The following is a 24390-nucleotide window of genomic DNA, read 5'->3' on the forward strand; positions in this document are numbered from 1 at the left end:
CTCCAGCAAGCTTCTTGTGCAGTTGGCCTGTAATGTCTTTTGGTGTGCTGTGTTCTTTTCTTCAGTCACTCTCTTACACTCTTCATCCATAGTGTTGCCTTAGCTGAAATGTCTATAGCTCTTTTTATAGTCACCCATTTTTTTTCTATGTCATTATTGTCTCGGATTGTTCCTTGTTCGTGTTCCAGGGTCTGAGAAACTTTCTGACAGCATGATTCACAAGTTTCTGTTAATTGCAGAGCTGCAATATTGTACCGTTCTTTCCTAGTATGTCTTTCTTTCTAAGCATTTGATATCCTTGCTCTTATCTTGCCCATTGCAAGAAAATGATCTGAATCCACATTAGGCTCATACAAGGTTCGAACAGCCAACAAGTTAAATTATGCCTCTGATCTATCAGTACATGGTTAATGGTTCCACCATCAGGTGACTTCCATGTGCCCTTGTGTATCTCCTTATGGGGAAACCTGGTAGATCCCACTATCGTATTCTGCAAGGTTGTGAAGAGGATCAATCTTATTCCATTATCATATTGTAGTCCTTGCTATAATATCTTTGAGTGACAAACTATAAAAATGGCGGACATTTTAGTTGCCGTAATTGCTGAGAGTAGTTGTAGGATCAACCCTCCTTTTCCCTCTATACAAAGTGTGGTGTCACCGCCAGACACCACACTTGCTAGGTGGTAGCTTTAAATCGGCCGCGGTCCAATAGTACATGTCGGACCCGCGTGTCGCCACTGTGTGAGCGCAGACCGAGCGCCACCACAAGGCAGGTCTCGAGATACGGACTAGCACTCGCCCCAGTTGTACGACGACTTTGCTAGCGACTACACTGACGAAGCCTTTCTCTCATTTGCCGAGAGACAGTTAGAATAGCCTTCAGCTAAGTCAATGGCTACGACCTAGCAAGGCGCCATTAACCATTTTAAGATAGTCTCACTTGTATCATGAAGGAATGCTGTATACAAAGGATGGATTAAAAGTTAAGTATTATAGCAGCTACGTACTTTTCTTGCTACCATTCATTACGTATCCTGTTTCAGACCTCTCTCTAGCCTACGTGAGATTAACGCGTGCCTTTCGGCTACTTCAGTGTGGCGTAGCTGTCTTGTTACGCCACAACACAAAGTGCAATCATTCATGGTCATTTAATTATTATTGTATGTTGTTAATAAAAAACTAAAGTGATTTCCATAACATCCTTTATATTGGTGAAAAATAACTAACATCCAAAGCTGTTACTAACTATATTGTCTTCGGTAACACAGCAGCAAATGAAGGGTGATTAACTGAGCCAAAAAGTTAATCTTAATTATTATGAAAACCCAAAATTTAATCGCCTTTACAGTGAAGATGTTTGTGGCTGCTCCATCTGATATATGGGTCTAACTAAAGCCGAGAATATACAGTGGATAACAACTTTATATCTTCCATCAAAGAAGTTGACAAGAGCAGGTTGACGGAGGGCAGCTGCACTGCCTGCCAAGAAGGTGTGTCTGGTATGGTCTGTTATGCATTTTCCTGGTGTGGAATGGCTCCCCTAGTTATTCTGGAAGGGACTCTGAATAGTCCGCAGCATGTTGCGCTGCTTGGGGACCATATTCATCCATTTTTGGCCTTTCAACACCCTGACAGTTTTGCAGTGTTTCTAGATGATAACACAGCACCATTGCTGCCATGTACTTGCCTTTTGTCTAAAGGGATCGGCAACCCCTCAGACACCAAAGCATCACAGGTTTGCATATGTTCAAGGCGTTGCCTCCCCAGACTGCATCGATCACAACAAGGGCGAAAGATGGCAGGGCAAGTGCCACTAGAGGTCCTCAGTGCCAAGGACCTATCTCACATGTGCAGAACTGGATCAACATGAATTCCTCCACACCCTGCCTATATAGCTCGGGGCAAGCCAACTTGTTGGCAGTTCACTTCACCGGAGCTCTGGGCCAGTTCGTGCACTGGCTCTTAGCAGCCCATCAGCAGCAGGACCCATGTCTTTTCGGCAATACCCCGAGACCTACCTGTCATCAACAATGGTGAATGCCCAACCTCTGTCATAGGGGCTATCTGTAGGATAGTCTTCACATCCCGCTACATTTATTCCTACGTGTTTAAGGCTTATGCGTATTAGTGTCTCAGAAGTTGGTGGTCGTAATAAACCCTTGTCTTTGTTTGCTGTTTCTTATTATTTCATTTCAGTCATCTCCCTGTGGGACGTACAGTAGCATTGCTCTCACATCACCCAGGAATAGTTCCAGGAAAATGCAGGGTAAGCCCCAAGACTGAGATGGCCAATTTGGAGCCCAGATTTGTTCCCATTGAACATGTCTGGGATTTCATGGAATGCAAGCTCTGTACCATGGATCCTGTACCCACAAACAGACTAGAATTGGCTGCTGATCTGCAAACAATTTGGTGTGAGCTGTTCTCAGAGGGTACCAGGGACGTGTAGATCCACTTCCACGGCATCTCACTGGAATCCGCAGGGCCAGAGGAGGCCCTACGTCATATTAGCTGTCTATCCCATGACATTTGCTTAGTCACTGTACTATAGTTCCATTTGAAAAAGAAAAAATTGGTATCAATATCTCTGTAAATAATATTCCTGTAAAAAGAGACTAATGTTGTTTAGTGAGCACTTTCTAACAACTCATTTAAGTGAAAATGGATTCAGTATTTCAGACGGTTCAGGAAATATTTCAGGTGACCAGCTTAGCATAATCTCACTGCAAACAGTATGTTCTTCAAAAAATGAATACTTACATAATCTGAATATATGTACTGGAGCTGAAAGACAAGCTAGTGATAAGGCTGTCAAATTTCCAGCAAGTCAAAAAGTTGTGCTCAGAATGTGCGAACCTCTGTTTGGAAATCAGGGAAGTATTTATGTCAATAAGTGTTACAGCTCCCCCATCTGCTTCAGGGAATGATAAGACAGGAGCACTCATGTGATTTTTGCTGTAAGAGTGACAAGGAAAGATGCCACCTCAATTCAGCTGAACTGGCTTGTGGAAGGGGGGACTAACATTTGCGTCAGCCAGTAATAGCCGTGCTGTAAGACAGGTTGCTACGCAAAATGTACACCTTTCGTCAAAGCTTAGTGAGAGGCCAGAGTAACAGGAGATGCTTAAAACTGGAAAAAGAAAGCTAAGACCTTTTTGTTTGATTCATTACAGCCAAGAAATGCATAGAGTTGATACACATATTCTACTGAAACATGTCAAGGGGTATAAGAAGACATTATTTCCACAATGTTATTATAAAAGATTGAAGCTGTTTCACAGATCTGCGTAACAATATTATTTGACATGTTTTCAGGGGGATTCGCACACACACATAAAAATACTCAAAAAGCGTTTTCTGACATACTACAAGTGCTCCATATGTAGCCCCCTCCTATTGATTTCGCAGGTAGCAAGTTGATGATCAAGTTCTTTCCATGTTCAGCATAGCATGTCTCTGTCAGCCTGTTCAAAAACGCTGTGATACAACCTCATAGTTCCGATAGGATTTTCTGTAGAGGTGGCATAAACACTGAATCTTTCACAGAAGCCCACAAAAAGAGAGTCACATGTGAATAGGTCATGAGAGTGTGGACGAATTGCTGATCGTCAACCCCACCATGATCAATCCATCAGTTTTGTCGGTTTCCTTTTTAAGAATTTATAAACATTGTGATGGGAGTGGGGTGGAGCACCATCGTGTTGGTAGATGAAGTCCACACTGTCAGTCTCCAGTTATGGCATGAGTCGGTTTTCGAGCATTTCCAGATACATGTGACCTGTAACAACCTTTTTGCAGAAGAAAAAGGGACCATAAACTTCAAACTGTGAGACTTCACAGAAAACATTAACTTTTGGTGAATCTCGAATGTGCTGCACCATAGCAAGGGGGTTCTCTGTCCCCCAGATTCGCACATTGTGAATCCTATCCTCTTCCGTAAGTTGTTAGGCATCCGACTTTGTCATCAGGGGTCAGGACTTGTAGCAACTGCAAGCAGTATGAAGGCTTCAGCTTCCATCATTTCCTTAAGATCTTCCAAGAGCAGGTTGTGGTATGTTCAGCTCTCTGCCTACTCTCTCCATCTGTGTGCTGCACGTGGTCAACCGTTCCTTCTCTCACTTCCGGACGACTTGTTGATTTTCCTTTGCAGAGGCATCCTGAAGCTTGAAATTGTGCATACTCCGCCAATTGAATTGTCAGTTGGTGTATCCTTGTTGGACTTTGTTCTGAAGTCTGATTGCACTGTTGCAGCAGACTGACGTGATGCATTTTGAGCACAACATACACTATCGTGGTGTTTGTCACTGTCTTGTGCAACTGCTCACTGCTGCGTTCTTTTGGCAGAAATCTGAAGTGGAGCTGCAACAATACAAAACTTTTGTGTCTTTCTATTTGAGTCTTGAGTTTTGTGAATTTATGAAATCACTTCAAGCACTTATAATAACCGTATATTTCCATGACATAGCAGCATTGAATGTGAGTATGTTTCAGCATATGTTGAACGTAGCATTTGAGAGGATGAAGTTGACTATGTTCCGGCTCAGTGTAGCAGAGAGGCGATTGAAGAATTTGGCCTTCCCTGACTACATCTGTTAAGGATGGTCAAGCAAGGCTGAAAATCCACAAAGGGTTCAAGCCAGGACCTAGGGACATTTTTCAGTAAAAATAATGCTGACTGTGTAGACAACTGCTCCTTTTAGAAGATATGAAGTCCATTATGATTGTGGGCAAACAGTAAAATCATGATTTGAATGTACCAAATGTAAAATTTCCCTTGATGTGCACAAATGCTTCATGGTGTATCATACACAAGTGAACTGTTTGTGAATATTTGTGGTTCTATAAGTGCTTAAAACGAGTACATTTGTTCATATTTTGTAAATAATTATGTACATATGAAAAACGAAAATATGCGGTAAAAATAATCATTATCAGGTGGGAAATTTTTGTGAATATTTGTGGTTCTATAAGTGCTTAAAACAAGAACGTTTGTTCATATTTTGTGAATAATTATGTACATATGAAAAACAAAAATATGTGGTAAAATAATCATTATCATATCAAAAATTTTATTTTAAAAATTGTAGATGAATGGGTACATTACCAAGATTTGTGAATAAACTTTGTTTTGGAATTGAAACAGTTATTTTTTGCGCCAGACTGGCAGAGCTGTGCTAGGAAAATTCAGTAATGCATTTCTCTTTTTTGTTCAGAAAAGAAATTACAGACTAGACACAGAATATGGGTATTTTTACTGGCATTTTTGCTGTTTGAATGCTGTGCCAGCTGGAGATTTGCACCAATCCCCCAATCTCCACAGAAACTAGGGTTGCAGAGGTGGCTGACACAATATTTCATGGTTATGCCACACTTGTGAGAAACATTTGTTGTCAAGGTGAGGTACCTGAGTGGGCTATAAAGTGGACTGAACAACCTCCAGCAAAATAACATTCTCTTCAGTAAAAAACCTTGTCAATCTGCATTAAGTCCAGTTCTGAAGCATAATTTTGTCTCTCCACCTGGTTGAGTAAGTTGTCGTGGAGAGTGGGGTTGACTTTCCATTCAAACAGGTGCGATGATGGTATAACATTCTGTGCTTTGGTCATACCTATCCACTCAGGGATTAGGCTTTGGACCGGTTCTGACTTGCTGACTGTTGCCTGCAATGCATTATGAGGAGTTGATGTATGATAATTGGACACATGATCGCCATATTGCCAATCCTTCCAGAAATTATTGCCTATAGATGAGTGCGGATGATGATGATGATGATGATGATGATGATGATGATGATAATGATGATGCTCCATTTTTATACAAGCAGTTCCTCATTTGGCCTCATGAGGCTGGGTGGACCCCATACCAGGCCTCCTTACCTCATAAAAAACTGTTTGGAGGTACTGGAATTGAACTCAGGTCCTTCTGCAACAGAGGCAGCAACATTGGCCGTTTGGCTGTGGCAGCAATCTACCCACATAGGAGTTATATCACTGAATTTGTCTCATACAGATCTACTATTGTCATGAGAAACATACACAAATAGTTCTGTTTGGGGGGAAAAAAGCATTCATCTTTGTTTTGTGAGCTGCTAGTCACTATATGTCTAAGTGAAAAGAGATTACAAGTATCTTTAATGAGATGATAATTATATGAGTTGAAAAAATTGGGTGCTTCAGTTGGTATAATACTGCTTTCCAAAACTTTTAAAGGAGCATGTGGCCATCTTTTCAGATGATGGAAGATTTTATATAAAGAAAAGAAGCACTATCTTGATCTAACTCTAACCATAATGATCTTTGGTATTGGACAAGTGTAAACGTGACCTAGTGGCCCAGACTAACTGTGCTGAATTACCTACCCCGATCAAGACCAGACAGGGTGCAGTAGAACATATGAAGCAGTTTTGAGGAGTTATAAGAAAGAAAATGGGTTTTTGGATAAAAGTCCTCAAAATGGCAGCCTTTAGCAGCAGTACACTTTTGGAGATGATGTCTGAGGTTTTGAACAGTTTGTTTACGTATATTGCGAGGTATGGCGTTCACTTCTTCAATAATCTGCTCCCTTAGCTCTGGTAGGATGTGAGGACAATTTTTAAACATCTGTTCCTTCAGGTATCACTAAAGAAAGAAATCACAAATGATCAAGTCTGGTGACCATGCAGGCCACCTCATATCACCTCTCAAAGAGAAAATACGTCCTAAAAATATGTCTGTCAAAACATTAAATGAATTTTGGGCTGTTTGAGCTGTAGTCCCAGCCTACTGGAACCACAAGTCCCTTAATCTCTCTTCTTCAACAGTCTCTTCCATTCTGTGCTGCAGAAAATTTTGCAATATTGAAACATAACATCTGGAAATCACAATGCAGTACAGCACATTGCACTGTTAGTTTAGGGGAGTGTAGCAGTCTTTTGTGAATAATTCAGGAACTATTTTCAGCCAACCAACATTTAAAAATAAATTAAAATAATTTCTAGATGACAACTCCTTCTACTCATTGGCTGAATTTTTAGATATAAATTAAGGGAGGGGAAAAAATAATCAACTTAAACATTAGTGTCATGCAATATTTTGTGTAATGTAATATCTTGTACAGACATCTTTTATTAACCTGACACGTTCCACATCATTACGAAGTGTCGTATTCATGATCTATGGAACAAGTATTAATCTAATCTAATCCCAGTAGTGAAAAATTTTGTTTATTCACAATCCCATTGAGGTGAAAATATGCCTTGTGGCTACTGAGGGAAGCTAGCTCCAGAGGGATCTGCAAGCATTTGCTCACACAGATTTTGGCAGTCACTGTAGTCAGCTGGGCTCAATTTTTGAATTGTCATTATTTTGAAGGAATGGAAATTTGAATCAAAATGCAGAATCCACGTCAAACTGCGGTCTAAAATCCCAGTGCGACAGCACGTCTTGGAGCAGAAAGCCTTGGTGATTGCCTAACTACTGCTCCTACCGGCTGCACAATTTCTGGTATTCTGATGTATCTGCTTTAGCCACGCATATATCTTCTTAGTGTACCAACAGTTTCCTCCAATTGCTGAACCCAGGTCCAAATCACGCTCACATCTGGAACGGCAGTGTCGTGCAGAATGTCAAACTGTCCCCATAAAGCTCTCCAATTTGCGATCACAGATCAGTTGCTTTCAAAATTCAAACACAGTGCAGTGCCCCAATGTGCTCCAATCCGAACTGTCTGTTACCGAAATGGGGCCACCAGTGAAAAAGAGGGAGACCACATGCAGCTGTCACCCCCCCCCCCTCCCCCCCCCCCCCCTCCCCCCACACACACACACACCAACCTAGCCTGACAGCTCGGTAGGTTCTGCTGCATCCCGTAGTCCAAGCAGCAGTTGTTGTATAGTGTGGATGAGTTTTATAGTATTCTGACTTGGGTTGTGGAAGACTGCAGACGTACAGTGCATGCCCACATTGTCCCACAGTACCTGGAGCAGGTGGAGAGTGGTGGCGGTGGTGGTGGCGTGGCCGGGCTGAGCATCGTGGCTGGCCTCCTCAGCAGCCTCCCGGCACCCCAGCTGCTGCAACCGGCACCCACCGTCCCTGATGGTCCGCGTGTCATCGTCAGAATTTATGAGGCTATCCTGGACACCATTAACAGGTACGTGAGAAGGAGTGAATTTTGAAACCTCTCTCTCTCTCTCTCTCTCTCTCTCTCTCTCTCTCTCTCTCTCTCTCTCTCTCTCTCTCTCCTTTTGTGAATTTATAGTGCAGGAAAGAATTCTGGGAGATAATATTAAGCAAAGTTTTGTCAGTATGTCACAATACAGAAAATGACTGATTGTTGTACGCTTCCATGATGGGCAAGAGAAACATCCATAGACAGCAAACGTATGCAACAAATTTGAGAAAATGAAATTAATTATTACTGGTAACAGATGCAAATGAAGCATCCATTTACATCGCTGTCCAATAATATTGTGAGGCCGAAAAAAATCAGGCCATGGAAACGACTGCCAATGTCACTATACAGTAACGGACCGATCAGCTTAATATTATCTTTTGTAAAGATCCACACAAGAAATGAAATGAAATGATCAGCAATTTGATCTCAGGGTGGTTCGACTTAGAGATATTCAAATAAGTAACAGAAGACCACCTAATGTGTCCAGTCGTTCTATCTTCAAACAATTCGTCAGTAATCCTTTCTTTATTGGCTGTCAACAGAGAGACATATATTTAACTAAATACAGGGGTACATAGAAGGAGATTAGTAAACTTTGTGGTATCCAACAGAAAAAGGTGCCACATACTGATAGGAATAAATGAAGTACATAATCAGTGCTTGTTTCTTTACCAGTGGTATCTATTGTCCATTTCCACTTGGCTCTCTCACCAGATGTCTCTGGCTGAACAGTATCATTACAACTTTAAGTACAAAATGTATTTCTGTGTGTAGAAAGAAACAGAAAACATCATTCACTGTGAGTTACAGTTTTAAGGGGGTCCAGAAAGCCCTATCTTTCCATTGTTGTTATAGCGCTTATAAATTACACGTTTTCTCAGAAAGTGTTTGAGCTAGGTAGTTGAAACTTTTGCAGGTTATTTATTGCAGTATTGGCTACATCTTAACACAGAGATTTTTAGAAATCTGAATTCATTTGTTAGAGATAAATTTTTTTTCTATTATAATGAAAATTCACTACTTTTTTGTGACATTGTTTTGATTATAAATTCAACAATATACAGGTTTTTGGAAAAAGGTTGTGTTAAGTTATGTAGAAGAAACTGTGTAACACTTCCTAAAAATTTGAAGCAATTTGGTTTGGTAGATCCTGAAAAAACATTTAATTTGTATGAAAAAATAAAACTTTTGGGAATTGAATGACGAAGTTTGCATTAAATAATTTTATTGCATAGATAAAAAATCTACTCACCAAGTGGTAGCAGAACACACATAAAAGATGGCTGTAATTAGGCAAGCTTTGTGAGTCAGTGGCTCCTCCTTCAGGCAGGAGGGTTGAAGGGGAAGGAAGAGGGGCCCGGAGAGGTCTAGGAAAGTGGGTAGATTTCGGGAAAGCCACCCAAAACTGCGTGTCCCATCGCATGTTTACTGGAATAGATAAACTTTACTTTGTTGTGTGTGATGCTGTTACTACTTTCAATGACAGCAATGTTGCAAGGTGCAAAGTATTTTGAAATATGGGAATGACAGTAGGTTTCGACATTGTACGAATAATGCTTGCTTTGGACGAGGAACGTCTTCAGGCTGCTGAGAGGCCTGGAAATACCCTAGGAATACAAGCCAGAGTAAACAGGAGGAGGCCAAATGGGAAGCTGGAGGAGGAGTTTGCAGAAGATAAAGATAATCCATCCCATGGACCTGGAATGCACTAAAAAAGGTAATCCAAACAGGATTTATTGCATTCCAATTCAAATTGAAAGTAGCAACAGCATCATACACATCAAAGTGAAGCGTTCCTATTCCAATAAACACAGTCTTGAGGATTCTTGATCATCTCAACACTATTTATACTTTCATTGGGGTTTTTAGTTTTTCCATAGACACAATTTTGCAACAGTTCAGATGCTGCTAAAATTCTAAAAATATGTTTTATCACCTCCATTACTGCGTTGGGCAGACTATGTTTGTGAGTGTAGACTTCACCATTTAGCAATCACTTGCTGTGTAAACACCAACTGTTTTCTCCATTGGGATGCAAGTAATGATAGAGACTTTCATCAGTTGAAAAAGTATGAAAAATAGAGCCCAAATAGCCTTCTTCATTTCATCAATGCTTGCTAATAGCTCTGTATTTTGTTAGTTATACTGTCAAGTTAACCTCCCCTTCCCATCCAACCCTTTACCATCACTTAGTTTTTGTTTTTTGTACAAAGCTTACAGTTGCTGAAGTATTCGCCCCATTCATTTCTGTATATGTCCAATACACTCAAATTTCTGCACTACACCATCACCTCAGGGCTTCAATTCTTGAATATGTTTGAAACTTTTAGAGTCAATGTCACCAAGGTAATACACATATCACAGTTTATCACAAGCAATAGAATGTTGGCATATACTAGCAACACCAGCCACTCCCATTCCTCCATTACAGCCACTATAGTTAGTTGTGCAATAATTTTATGAACCAACATAAAAGAACATTTGTTTAAGTAGTTTGTCCAAGAAAGCATATATCCTTTCCTGAGGTAAATAATAAATTTAGAAAATAGTGTCCTTAAATCACTATATAGTACGCAGTTTACACACGTGAAGGATAAGCAGCAGTGTTACATTTTGCATTGTTTTGATAGTGTTTTATGTTGTCAGTAGCACCAATACTACATCTGAAGCCACTTATAAGTTACTGAACCTGTTTTTATGCAGACCACCGACTTTTTAAGATTTAATTAGTCAATGGAAATAGTCAAAGTGGTGATCAGCTAGCACTCTCAACCATTATAGCAACTACTGCCTCAAATAGGCTCTGTTCCACTTATTTTATAAATTCTGGGGAGTCACTACAGAAACAGTATCTTTCTCTTCTGTTAAATCCTATTTCTGACAGCATTCACAGCCTCCTTGTCTGGACATCAACAAAGATTTGTTTCATTGTCTTGGGTTCACTAACAAAATATGTGCATTAACATACTGCAAGTAAAGGCTTGATGTCTCTTTCGGTCAAATGAACATTCATTCGACGCAATTTAAGACAGTTTAAGAGCGCACAATAAAATGGAATATTTGATCAGATAATGTCAGTTCTTGAGTGCTCCTCAGCGTCCTGGGAGTGTTTCGACATTGCATTAATAGTAGAGACAGAGAAAACCTAATGAAGAGGCGTGTGTTTCATCATGGGATTGTTAAGTACGAGTTAAAGCCTTACGAAGAAGCCTGACAAACTCCAGTGACAGAAAGTGCGACAGAGTCGTGATGCTCATGGATACGTTAACTGACAGAATTGCAAAAATGTACTTCCAAAAAGAATGTGGCAACCTATTACTTCCCACATATGTGTCACGAAATGAGAACGACAAGAAAATCAAAGAAATTGGCGCTCATTTGGAAGCTGATGCAGCATTCGTTAATGGAACATGGAAGGGGTGAAAGATAGTGGCAACAGAAGTACCTTTCAGCACATACAGTAAGCTGGCCTGTGGAGTGCACACATAACTGTAGATGTGTGCGTGCATTACCAGTGTCTTATGGTGTGACTGCACCACAGCCACAGGTGGGAGCACTACTGTCGGCTGCTATCCCTCTGTGAAAGAAGACTGTTTTATTGTGAATGTGGAACAGCAAATGGTAAGGTAAAGAATTCTGTGACTCATGCCTGATTCTGTTCTGTATAAAAAGGTACTTAGCAGGACAGTTTGAGTAGTAACCTTCTGTTTAGTATATTAAGAGTACCAGCACAAAATATCTGAGATTTGATTAGCACTCCAGCAATTAATAACAGAAATGATTTGTTATAAAGCTTGCTTTTCCTGTTTTCATTAGTACAGTGAAAGAAAGGGAGGCATTTTTAATGATGTTACTACAAATCTTTTGTACTGACAGTAACCACAGCTGTTGCCATCAGCATACAGTGGGGACTCTGCTATAGAGAAGACGGTAAATTTGAGTCATTCATTCATCGCGTTCTGTAGATCCCATGAATAAAGCAGAACTTTCAAGCGTGTCGAACAAGTTGAGGAACATCTAGAAACTGTACCTGTATGCCCATTAACAATGAACTATCACTGTACTATTTGTGATACACCAACTAAATGTAACCTAGTAAATTTCCAGCAAAGTTACGACTTTGAAAAAGCTTCTGCTTACTAATAAAGCTACTGTTTATCTTCTGTATAGGTTAACATTCGTGCACACATACTGGTAATAAATTTTAAAAAATTAGAAAAAAAAGGCTGAGGAACACAAACAATTGTGACAGAGCAGTAAGTTTCATATGAAAACTGTGTTATCTTACAGTAACACCAGTGTGTAAAAACTGCGTTGTTACTCACACAAGTAAAAAAATAAATTCACGTAAATCAACTTTTTACTCATATTAGCAATAAGAAAATCTTTGTTTTTGTAATAGACGTACTTAAAACAGAAAATTATCACATAGCGTAAAGATTGTGAAATACGAACAACCTTTTCTGGATTATCCACCCACTAGATGTGTGGTGAGTTCAAGCTTCTGCGGTAGGGGTCACAGGGTGGGGAGGGTGGGGGATGGGGTTGCCAGTAACTGCAGCGTGCGTCGTCATCCTCACATCCAGTGCCAGTCGCCAGTTGCAATGGGCACTCAGCTGCCACACTACTTGTCATGACAGAGGTTGTCATGAGTGACAGCTATGATGCTTTTGCAAATCATTGTCATTTATTACCGCACTTGGGGGAAAGAACCTTTTTGTGGTCCTATGTGAAAAATCATTGTAAACAGTTAGGAAAGGAAATGAGTGTGTTGGGAAAGTGGTCCACCGTGCCTCTCACCCCCCCCCCCCCCCCCCCCCCCCTGCATCTTTGCCCTGCACCAGCACTGTGTGTGCCAGTGCACCAGCACTGGCATTTCAAGGCTGTGTTTGAATTAGGGGCTCAGTTCTGCCTGGAAATCTGTCAGAAACCTGAAATATGTAAGGAAGTTTTCAGTCAGTTTAGGGAAGTTTTCTATCAGCTATCTGGAACAGCTGGGTACTCCGTAAAGTTTAACTTTGTCGTGTTCTGAGGTCGCTGAATGACGAGCAGGAAGTTCAACAAGTTGCAATTTGACACACAACACTTCACAGGCTGTGAGGTATCACAGATGGCTATTATATTTTATATGTCATGTTCCAGGGGATCAAATTGAAGAGCATGTCTTCCTGGTCATGGGACAAGTCAGTACATGAAACTAAGAGTAATAACACATTTACCTCTACATCTGCATAGATAATCTGTAGTATGGTAAGTGGTGGACGGTACCCCTGTGCCCTGTAACACTACTAGTCATTTCCTTTTCTGTTCCACTCAGAAATAGAGCGAGGCAAAAACAACTGTTTATATGTCTCATATGAGCCCTAATTTGTCATATCTCATCTTTGTGGTCCTTACACTCAGTGTATATTGGAGACAGTAGAACTGTTCCGTAGTCGGCTTCAAGTACCAGTTCTATAAGTTTTCTCAATAGTGTTCCTCAAAAAGAATGTCGCTTTCCCTCCAGGGATTCCCATTTGAGTTCTTGAAGCATGTCTATAACACTTGCGTGTTACTCAAACCTACTAGTAACAAATCTAGCAGCCCACCTATGAATTGCTTTCATGTGTTCCTTTAGTCGGACCTGGTATGGATTCCGAACAATTGAGCAGTAGTCAAGAATAGGTCACACCAGTGTTCTATATTCGGTCTCCTTTACAAGTGAACCACTCTTTCCTAAAATTCTCCCAATAACTTGAAGTTGACCATTTGCCTTCCCTATCTCAGTACTCATATGCTCTTTCCGTTTCATATTGCTTTGCAGTGTTACACCCAGATAGTTAAATGACGTGACTGTATCAAGCAGGACACTATTAATACTGTGTCTGAACATTACAGATTTGTTTTTCCTTCTCATCTGCAATTAACTTACATTTTTCTACGTTTATAGCTAACTGGTGCTCCAGCCACTATCTGCACCCAACTTAGCAATCCTCTACATCTGCGTCTACATTTGCATGATCACTCTGCAATTCATGATTAAGTGCATGGCCACCTTTAAGCTACTTCTTTGCTGTTCCACTCTTGAATGACATGCGGGAAAAATGAACACTTAAATCTTTCCATGCAAGCTCTGATTTCTTTTATTTTATTATGGTGATCATTCCTCCCTATGTAGGGGGCACCAAGATAATACTTTCACACTCTGAGGAGAAAGGTGGTTATTGAAATTTTATGAGAAGGCCGTGCCACAGTGAAAAACGCCATTGTTTTAATGACTGCCACCCTAATTCGTTTGTCATATCCGTGGCACTCTCCCTCCTATTTCAGGATAACACAAAATGAGCTGCCCTTCTTTGATCATACAATGTAGGCTTTCACACCTTCTTTGAATTTTTTTCGATGTCCTGCATCAATTCCAACTGATGCGGCTGAACTGCAGTACTCTAGAAGAAGGGGACAAGGTTAGTTCACGGGGTCTATTTAGTAGACGTGGTACATTTTCTAAGTGTTCTGCCAAGAAGTGACTGTTTTTGGTTTGCCTTTCCCACAACATTATGTGTGTAATTGTTCCAGTTTAAGTTATTTGTAATTGTAGTCTGCAAGCAGTTAGTTGAGTTTACAGCCTATAGATTTGTGTGATTTATCGTGTAACAGAAACGTAGTGGATTATTTTTAGTGCTCACATGTATGACTTCATACTTTTCATGATTTAGAGTCAGTTGCCACGTTTCACACCATAAAAATGTCTTTTCTAAATCATTTTGCAATTCCTTTTGATCATCTGATCACAGTATATGGTGGTAAATGACAGCATCATCTGCAAACAATCTAAGAGGACTGCTCAGATTGTCTCATAAATTATTTATGTATATTAGGAGCAACACAGGGCCTATAACACTTCCTTGGGCAATGCCAGATATTACTTCTGTTTTACTCAATGACATTCCATCAGTTATTATGAACTGTGACTTTTCTAACAGGAAATAACAAATCTAGTCCCACAACCGAGACAATACTCCATAAGCATGCAATTTAGTTAGAAGTCACTTGTGAGGAATGGTGTCAAAAGCTGATCTTGAAGCATTCCTTTACCACAATTCCCCATTATCTGCCCCATCAAATTTTTCTTCTGTAAGACCAAGGAATTCACTCAGTGGAACCTGAGTGAACAGGGACACCACGTCAAAAGTGATCATAATATCAGGATCTGTGATGTATGGCTGTGTAGGACATATTAAGTCCTCAGAGTTCCATATATAGTGTACACATGTACACATTTGGTGAAAGCACATTTTTTGAGGTACATAGCTGTAGAGTAGGTAGCTACCAGTCTTGCTGACAGTCATGGAGATACCTGATCCTTGTAAACTTTGGGCAGTCCATACAGTCTGGCTGGCACTGTCGTTTTTGACCGAAACTTCTTTGTGAGCTTTTGAGGAAGACCCTTCTCCTTCAGAAGAGCCCTAGTGTTTTTGTCTGGTTTGTCCATGGGGTCACTCCCTACTGTTCTATATGCCGGATCCTCCAGAAGTTTTCACACCTTTTTCTCATAATCTGCCTTGTGGATTCCCCCTTGTCTGCTGAAATCGCCACAATGCTGTCATATTTCCAGAGTTGCCTAAGTGTCAGCCATTCTGCTGGTAAAGTTCACAAGGATGGGATACCTCTATGACCGATTGTCAGGAACACTGGCATGGCTACCTACCTCACAGCTACGTTCCTGAAGAATATGCTTTCAACTCATGTGGGAAAACGTGACTACCACATTCTGATCTTAGAGGACTTCTTACATCTTAGACAACCGCACATCATAGACCCTGACATTATGTTCAGTTTCAACATGATGTCCCTGGTCACCCAGGTTCCACTGAATGTCTCCCTCTGTCTCATTGGGGAAATGAGTGATGGAGCTCTCCTGGTCTTGTTTAGGTGCATACTCATGTCAACATACTTCCTATATGGGAGTCAATTTTACATGCAAACAGAAGAATTGACAGCTCTCTATCAGCAGTGTTGGTCAACCTTTTTATGGAAAGATATGAAGAGAAGGCACTTACACCAGCCACATAATCAACCCAAATGTGTTTTTACGAATGTACATGACACCTTGTCTTTTGGCCCCATAGCAGGGAGAAGCTCAGTGATTTCCTGAAAAATCTGAATTCACACCATCCTGATACAAAATTCACCACAGAACTGGAGAAGGGTGGACTACTACTATTCCTGGGTGTGCCAATCAAGAGGAAGTCAGATGGCACCTTTGTTCATAGCATGTACCACAATCGTACTACACCAGTTTAATCTACAAGCTAATAGTTGCCATCATCTGGCACAAAAGAACAGTGTGCTCAAAACTCTAGTCACAGCCCCTTCCAGATCCCAACAGCTTGGTGGTAGAAATAGAACCCTTACAATAGGTGTTCTGTAAAAATGGACGCTCTTTTAGAGATATTCAGAAGGCACTTCACCAGAGGTCCCAAATGAAGAACAAGTAGAGATGGAAGAGGTGGCACATCGGCCATACACTGATCCGTCTCTGCCAAAATCAGCAGAATTCTCTTGAAACAGAACATCAAATGCTTATTTGGCCACCCACTCAAATTGGGACACTGCTGGGGAATATGAAGGATGATTTGGGACTACAGAAGCTAGGAATTTATAATGTACAATTTCAGTGTGGGATGTCATACATTGGCCAGACCACCAGGAAGGTGGACATCAAGTGTAAATAACACGAGAGGCATACCAGACTTATGTAGGTGACCAAATCAGCAATAATAGACCACTGCCTAGAACTCATTCACTTGACAAACTACAGTGACACTGAGATTGTGACACAGACTCCAAGATATCGGGACAGTGTCATAAAAGACTCCTTTGAAATCAAGGTAACAGAATCTCGTCAACGGTGACACGGGATATCAGTTCAGCACCGCTTGGATCCCAGCACTAAAGCTTCTGAAAACAGAGCAGAGACGACATTGAGAGTCTGTGAGAAGTAGGAATGGGAGAGGAAGTTGAGAAAACAGCACTTGGAGAGAGCCCCAGACACTACAAACTGGAGGTGACAAATCAGTGGACAGGCCCAACATTAGCAGACGTAGAACCAAACACCTGGCCGTTCTGATGGAGGAGACGGCCTGCAGGGTCCAACATCGGAGGCCTGCCCCGACAGGCAAGGAATTCACACCCAGTGCCCAAGGCAGCCGGAGTATGCTGAAGGTAGCAGCAGTCAGTGGATGGAACACCTGGCGTTGCATGGACGCGACACCGAGCATCAGACAACAGGTACAATAGCAGATGACATGGCCGAGCCAGCTGTGGACCGCGTTCGGAGCACCAGTGACAAGAGAGGAGGAATAGAGCTAATATTGCTGGGTGTGGACCACGGATGGAGCGGCTGATCTGACACGGACTGAAAATGGAGTATCAGATGACAGACATCACACCAGAGGACTACCAAGCCACGTGTGGATGGTAGTCGAAGTACTAGTGGTTTAGAGCTGCCACTGACGGTCGTGGACTGCAGACCGACCGACCGAAGATGGAGCATGTAGCACTGTCTGGGTATAAATACTGGACCCGATCCGTCGAAAGAGCAGTTTCAGGGAGCATCTGAAGAAGACAGCGAGTCATGCTGTCATAATATCATGCGAGAACGAGGAGATCAACCGGCAGAAGCCCGGAGTATTCGACATAGAAACGTTGTGTTCGTCTTGAGGCAGTGTAACTAATGGCTCAGAAATCCGCAAAATTTATTCTTCCAGTATTTGAGAATGAATACACTTACCAACTTTCAACAAACTTGACACACAATTTCGTACCTTCATAAAACGTTTTCTTGGTGACAGCCTCCTCAAAATGCTGAATGGAAAAAAGTTTATTATTTATCATTTACTACATTTCCACCATTTGTGCAGTAAATGTTCAGCATCAGACATCACATTTTAATTTATTACTTCTTTACTATAGACGCTATTCGCAACACACTTTGCAGACAGTACGTTCATGTATCAAATGCACCAAAAATTAGGTCCTGCTTAAAATGGCGTGCAGTAAAACTTGAACCCCACGAATAACATTTTAATTTATTTATTCTTTTCTGCTGATTCTATTTGCAAGACACTTCGCAGACAGTATTTACATATACCACTCTGTGTACCTGCAAAATTATGTCATTGTACGATACATAGGTGACGAAATATGACAGGGTAAACATTGAAGTGTGTAAAAAACTTGCTTTTACTTAAACTGGAGTGCAAACTACCCATACTATATTGATCCAGTGTTGCGTAATAAGGGCGTGTAGCAACTTCCTACAAACTATAAGTATAATTTCAGACCTTTTTTCTAACCTTTCTCTCACTAACTGAACACCAATGTTTAACACTTTAACTCACTGTAAAGAAATCAGAAGTTTGAAGCCATTTTATACTTGAGAGTTCGATTCTTTAAAGACTCTGGGTTTACTGTAAACCACAAAATGAGTATCAGAATATATAAAAATGTTATGTATGCGTAAACAACAATGTTTCCTGGGCTACTTGCACATTGTTCTCCATTTCAGTTATTTTTAAATTAGATAATATAGTTCATTCAACCTGCACTTGCTCATTTGTAGACAGTGAAATATGCTTCTGCACTGTGTATAAGAAGTTTTTGTGGCAGTCTGGTGGTAGAGCACCAGACTCTGTCCCTGAAGGTCCTGTGTTCAGTCTGAGATAAGAGCAGGGATTTTTCCTCATTCAAGCCCATCTGGGATGGCACAGGTCCACTCGGCCTGCTTTCAGATTACCACCAGAAGTCTTTCCTGGGGATTAAAGGCAACTGGGCTGAGAGACCCGCTACCCTTCCCCATCCTAGTCCCATGGCAAACAGATAGGCTGCACATTACCTGCAGTCAGGTCAGTAGTTTAGTCACGGGCTTGCACCACTGACTCTACCTTTATCTTCACCTTGTAATACATCTACATCTACATCTACATCTACATGACTACTCTGCAATTCACATTTAAGTGCTTGGCAGAGGGTTCATCGAACCACAATCATACTATCTCTCTACCAGTCCACTCCTGAACAGCGCGTGGGAAAAACGAACACCTAAACCTTTCTGTTCGAGCTCTGATTTCTCTTATTTTATTTTGATGACCATTCCTCCCTATGTAGGTTGGGCTCAACAAAATATTTTTGCATTTGGAAGAGAAAGTTGGTGACTGAAATTTCGTAAATAGATCTCGCCGCGATGAAAAACGTCTTTGCTTTAATGACTTCCATCCCAACTCGCGTATCATATCTGACACACTCTCTCCCCCCTATTATGTGATAATACAAAACGAGCTGCCATTTTTTGCACCCTTTCGATGTCCTCCGTCAAGCCCACCTGGTAAGGATCCCACACCGCGCAGCAATATTCTAACAGAGGACGAACGAGTGTAGTGTAAGCTGTCTCTTTAGTGGACTTGTTGCATCTTCTAAGTGTCCTGCCAATGAAACGCAACCTTTGGCTCGCCTTCCACACAATATTATCTATGTGGTCTTTCCAACTGAAGTTGTTCGTGATTTTAACACCCAGATACTTAGTTGAATTGACAGCCTTGAGAATTGTACTATTTATCGAGTAATCGAATTCCAACGGATTTCTTTTGGAACTCATGTGGATCACCTCACACTTTTCGTTATTTAGCGTCAACTGCCACCTACCACACCATATAGCTATCTTTTCTAAATCGCTGTGCAACTGATACTGGACTTCGGATGACCTTACTAGACGGTAAATTACAGCATCATCTCCGAACAACCTAAGAGAACTACTCAGATTGTCACCCAGGTCAGTTATATATATATCAGGAACAGCAGAGGTCCCAGGACGCTTCCCGGGGAACACTTGATATCACTTCAGTTTTACTCGATGATTTGCCGTCTATTACTACGAACTGCGACCTTCCTGACAGGAAATCACGAATCCAGTCGCACAACTGAGACGATACCCCATAGGCCCGCAGCTTGATTAGAAGTCACTTTTGAGGAACGGTGTCAAAAGCTTTCCGGAAATCCAGAAATACGGAATCAACCTGAGATCCTCTGTCCATAGCGGCCATTACTTCGTGTGAATAAAGAGCTAGCTGCGTTACACAAGAATGATGTTTTCTGAAACCATGCTGATTACATATCAATAGATCATTCCCTTCGAGGTGATTCATAATGTTTGAATACAGTATATGCTCCAAAACCCTACTGCAAACCGACGTCAATGATATAGGTCTGTAGTTCGATGGATTACTCCTACTACCCTTCTTAAACACTGGTGCGACCTGCGGAATTTTCCAATCTGTAGGTACAAATCTATCGGTGAGCGAGCAGTTGTATATGATTGGTAAGTAGGGAGCTATTGTATCAGTGTAATCTGAAAGGAACCTAATCGGTATACAATCTGTACCTGAAGACTTGCCCGTATCAAGTGATTTGAGTTGCTTCGCAACCCCTAAGGTATCTACTTCTAAGAAACACATGCTAGCAGCTGTTCGTGTTTCAAATTCTGGAATATTCCATTCGTCTTCCCTGGTGAAGGTATTTCGGAAAACTGCGTTAAATAACTCCGCTTTAGCGGCACAGTCGTCGGTAACAGTATCTTCGGCACTGCGTAGCGAAGGTATTGACTGCGTCTTGCCACTTGTGTACTTTACATACGACCAGAATTTCTTCGGATTTTCTACCAAATTTTGAGACAATGTTTCGTTGTGGAACCTATTAAAGGCATCTCGCATTGAAGTCCATACCAAATTTCGTGCATCTGTAAATTTTAGCCAATCTTTCGGATTTCGCGTTCTTCTGAACTTCGCATGCTTTTTCCGTTGCCTCTGCAACAGCGTTTGGACCTGTTTTGTGTACCATGGGGGATCAGTTCCATCTCTTACCAATTTATGAGGTATGAATCTCTCAATTGCTGTTGCTACTATATCTTTGAATTTGATCCACATCGTGTCTGCATTTGCATAGTTAGTTCGGAAGGAATGGAGATTGTCTCTTAGGAAGGCTTCTAGTGACGCTTTATCCGCTTTTTTAAATAAAATTATTTTGCGTTTATTTCTGGTGGATTTGGAAGAAACGGTATTGAGCCTAGCTACAACGACCTTGTGATCACTAATCCCTGTATCAGTCATGATGCTCTCTATTAGCTCTGGATTGTTTGTGGCTAAGAGGTCAAGTGTGTTTTCGCAACCATTTACAATTCGCGTGGGTTCGTGGACTAACTGCTCGAAATAATTTTCGGAGAAAGCATTTAGGACAATCTCTGAAGATGTTTTCTGCCTACCACCGGTTTTGAACAAGTATTTTTTTCAACATATCGAGGGAAGATTGAAGTCCCCACCAACTATAACCGTATGAGTGGGGTATTTATTTGTTACGAGACTCAAATTTTCTCTGAACTGTTCAGCAACTATATCATCGGAGTCTGGGGGTCGGTAGAAGGAGCCAATTATTAACTTAGTTCGGCTGTTAAGTATAACCTCCACCCATAAAAATTCGCACTGAGTATCTACTTCGACTTCACTACAAGATAAACCACTACTGACAGACCACCAATAATACATATGGGTAATTTCCCAAAATTGAAATCTCCCAAATTGTGAACCCTCTGAGGTGGCCACACACAATATTTGCACGATATGGGTCAGACTCGTCACATCCGCACATTTGTTTTGTACCCAGTAGATGACACTTTATAGCTCAAGGAGAAGTGCTACAATTTGTGTGATTACTTCAGATTGCTTCCTCATACTTTCTTCGAAAAACGTGTGAAAATACTAGTTTGACTGTGGTAGAAGCAGATTGATAAGATCCACATCCATATCTAATCTGTGTCTGTGAGATTACTCTGCAATTCACAGTTAAGTTCCTGGCAGAGGGTTTATTGCACCACCCATAAGATATTTCTCTACTGTTTCACTCTCGAACAGCGCACAAGAAAAATGAACACTTAAATCTTTCTGTGCGAGCTCCAGTTTCTCTTATTTTATTATGATGATCATTTCACCTTATGTAGATGGGCGGCAACAAAATGTTATCACACTCTGAGGAGAAGGTTTGTGATAGAAATTCACAAGAAGGTCCTGCTGCAGCGAAAAATGCCATTTTTCAATGACAGTCACCCCAATGTGTGTATCATATCCTTGGCACTCTCTCCCCTGTTTTGAATGTCTTCTGTCAGTCCTGGCTGATGTGGATCACACACTGTGCAGTAACACTACAGAGCTGGTGAACAAGCATAGTAGAAACAGTCTCTTTACTAGACCTGTTATATTTTCTAAGTGTTCTGCCAATTATTCATAGTCTTTAGTGTTCTTCCCCCACAATATTAGCTGTGTGATCATTCCAATTTTAGTTATTCGTAATCATAATCTCTAAGTGTTTGGTTGAGGCTACAGCCTTTAAATTTGTATGATTTATCTTGTAGCTAAAATTTAGCGAATTCTTTTTAGTGCTCATATGGATGACTTCACACTTTTCACGATTCACTGTCAATTGCCACTTTTTGTATCATACAGATAGCTTGTCTAAATCATTTTGGAATTTGTTTTGATCATCGGAGACTTTACGTGAACGTAAATGGCAGCATCATATGCCAACTGTCTAAGAGGGCTGCTCAGATTTTCTCCTAAATTGTTTACGTAGATCAGGGACAACAACAGGCCCCTAACACTTCTTTGGCAAACATCAGATATACTTCTATTTTACTCAATAACTTTCCATCAGTTATTACAAACAGTGATCTGATCTTTCTGACAGGAAATCACAAATCCAGCCACACAACTCAGAGAACACTCCATAGGCACGGAATTTAACTAAAAGTCACGAGTGAAGAATGGTGTCAAAAGCCTTCTACAAATATAAAATTATGGATGAGATGAGTGTAAGGGGAAGGACAGCAAATTTGAATTAATTGTAAAGAAGAAATATTTTTGTTAATACAGTTTATTTGTATTTTATCCACCCTCTTAAAGTAGAATAGTTAAGATTTACATTTTCATTGTGACAAGATGAAATAGTGAGCACTCGTTTACAGAGCCCCTTCGGACTCCGCAGTGGTGCTGGCGGGGGCTCGCACTGTGCAGCTCCTGTGCCGGCAGCTGCGGCAGCACGCCGACGCGGCACCCGATGCGGTCACACAGGCCCTGGCAGGCCTGGTCCCGGGGGAGCCGGCGGGGCCGGACAGACCCCTGCCTCTTCTGGATTTCCTCTGGACGCACCTGGAGCACTGTGCAGACAGCGTGCGCCACGCCGCACGCCTCGCCCTCCACAGCCTCGTACAGGCAGCTGCCACTGCACCAGGTCTGCCCAACCACGTCTGAAAGCACTGTTCTTGTAGTCTTGGTCTTCAGTCCGAAGACTGGTGTGATGTTCTCCGCCCTAGTCTATCCTGTGCGAGACCCTTCATCTCTGAATGACTACTGAGGCCTGTGTGCATTTGAACCTGCTTTCCGTAGTTAAGCCTCTGTAGGAAACCAACTGCAACCAGCCACAAGTTATTTTGAAATGATTTTATTGTGCCATTACTAGTTTCACGCCTGAGCTCATCATCATGTGGTGGCATTGACTTCTTTGCAAATTTTACATGTGTGTCCTAAAACATAAAAAAGTGTTCTGTTTACTTAGTTTTGCACTTATGTATGCTCTATACATTTTACTTACTTCTTGAAAAGGCCTATTTTACATATTGTAAGATAAAGGTTTGATTTTATTTTACAATCCATGCTGATCAATGAACTGAACTAAATAGATGATGACCGATACATTGTTTACGTTGGGTGCTGATTTGATGTGCCAAAGAACATGATGCATGTACACATACGACACACACTGCAAAGATACTTCTTTATAGTACAGTTAGTTTTACACAGTTAGATATTTAATTGTTTAGGTTTGAAAGATGATGGTAATGGTGAGTGAAGAATTTTCTCTCTGTTAATTAATTATTGTTTCTATAGTATCTGATTATAGCAGTTGTATAGAATTTTGGAGATAGATTTGTGTTTTTTTAATTGTAGTTGACCATTCAGTATGCAGTCATGTTTATTATGAATGTGTTTGTAAACCTGATTGCATACCAATAGTCAACTAGAATTAAAAAACCAAATCTACCTACAACATTTCATACAACTCCGATAATTGAAATGCTAGAAATAATAATTAATTTACAGAGAGAAATATTCTCCATTGGCCATTATTAGAATCTTTCAGAGCTAAATAATTAACT

At 41.0% G+C, this 24390-nt stretch overlaps 1 protein-coding gene across 1 annotated transcript in view; it reads left to right on the forward strand.

Annotated features, from left to right (window-relative positions):
* Positions 1-24390, forward strand: part of LOC126424664 (thyroid adenoma-associated protein homolog) — a 249010-nt gene that overhangs the window by 60880 nt on the left and 163740 nt on the right. The window contains 2 exon segments of the mRNA XM_050087394.1: positions 7954-8129; positions 23200-23465. Of these exon segments, the coding sequence (XP_049943351.1) occupies positions 7954-8129; positions 23200-23465 (442 nt within the window).

This window comes from Schistocerca serialis, chromosome 10 (genome assembly GCF_023864345.2).
Source record: "Schistocerca serialis cubense isolate TAMUIC-IGC-003099 chromosome 10, iqSchSeri2.2, whole genome shotgun sequence".
Taxonomy (NCBI): Eukaryota; Metazoa; Arthropoda; class Insecta; order Orthoptera; family Acrididae; genus Schistocerca; species Schistocerca serialis.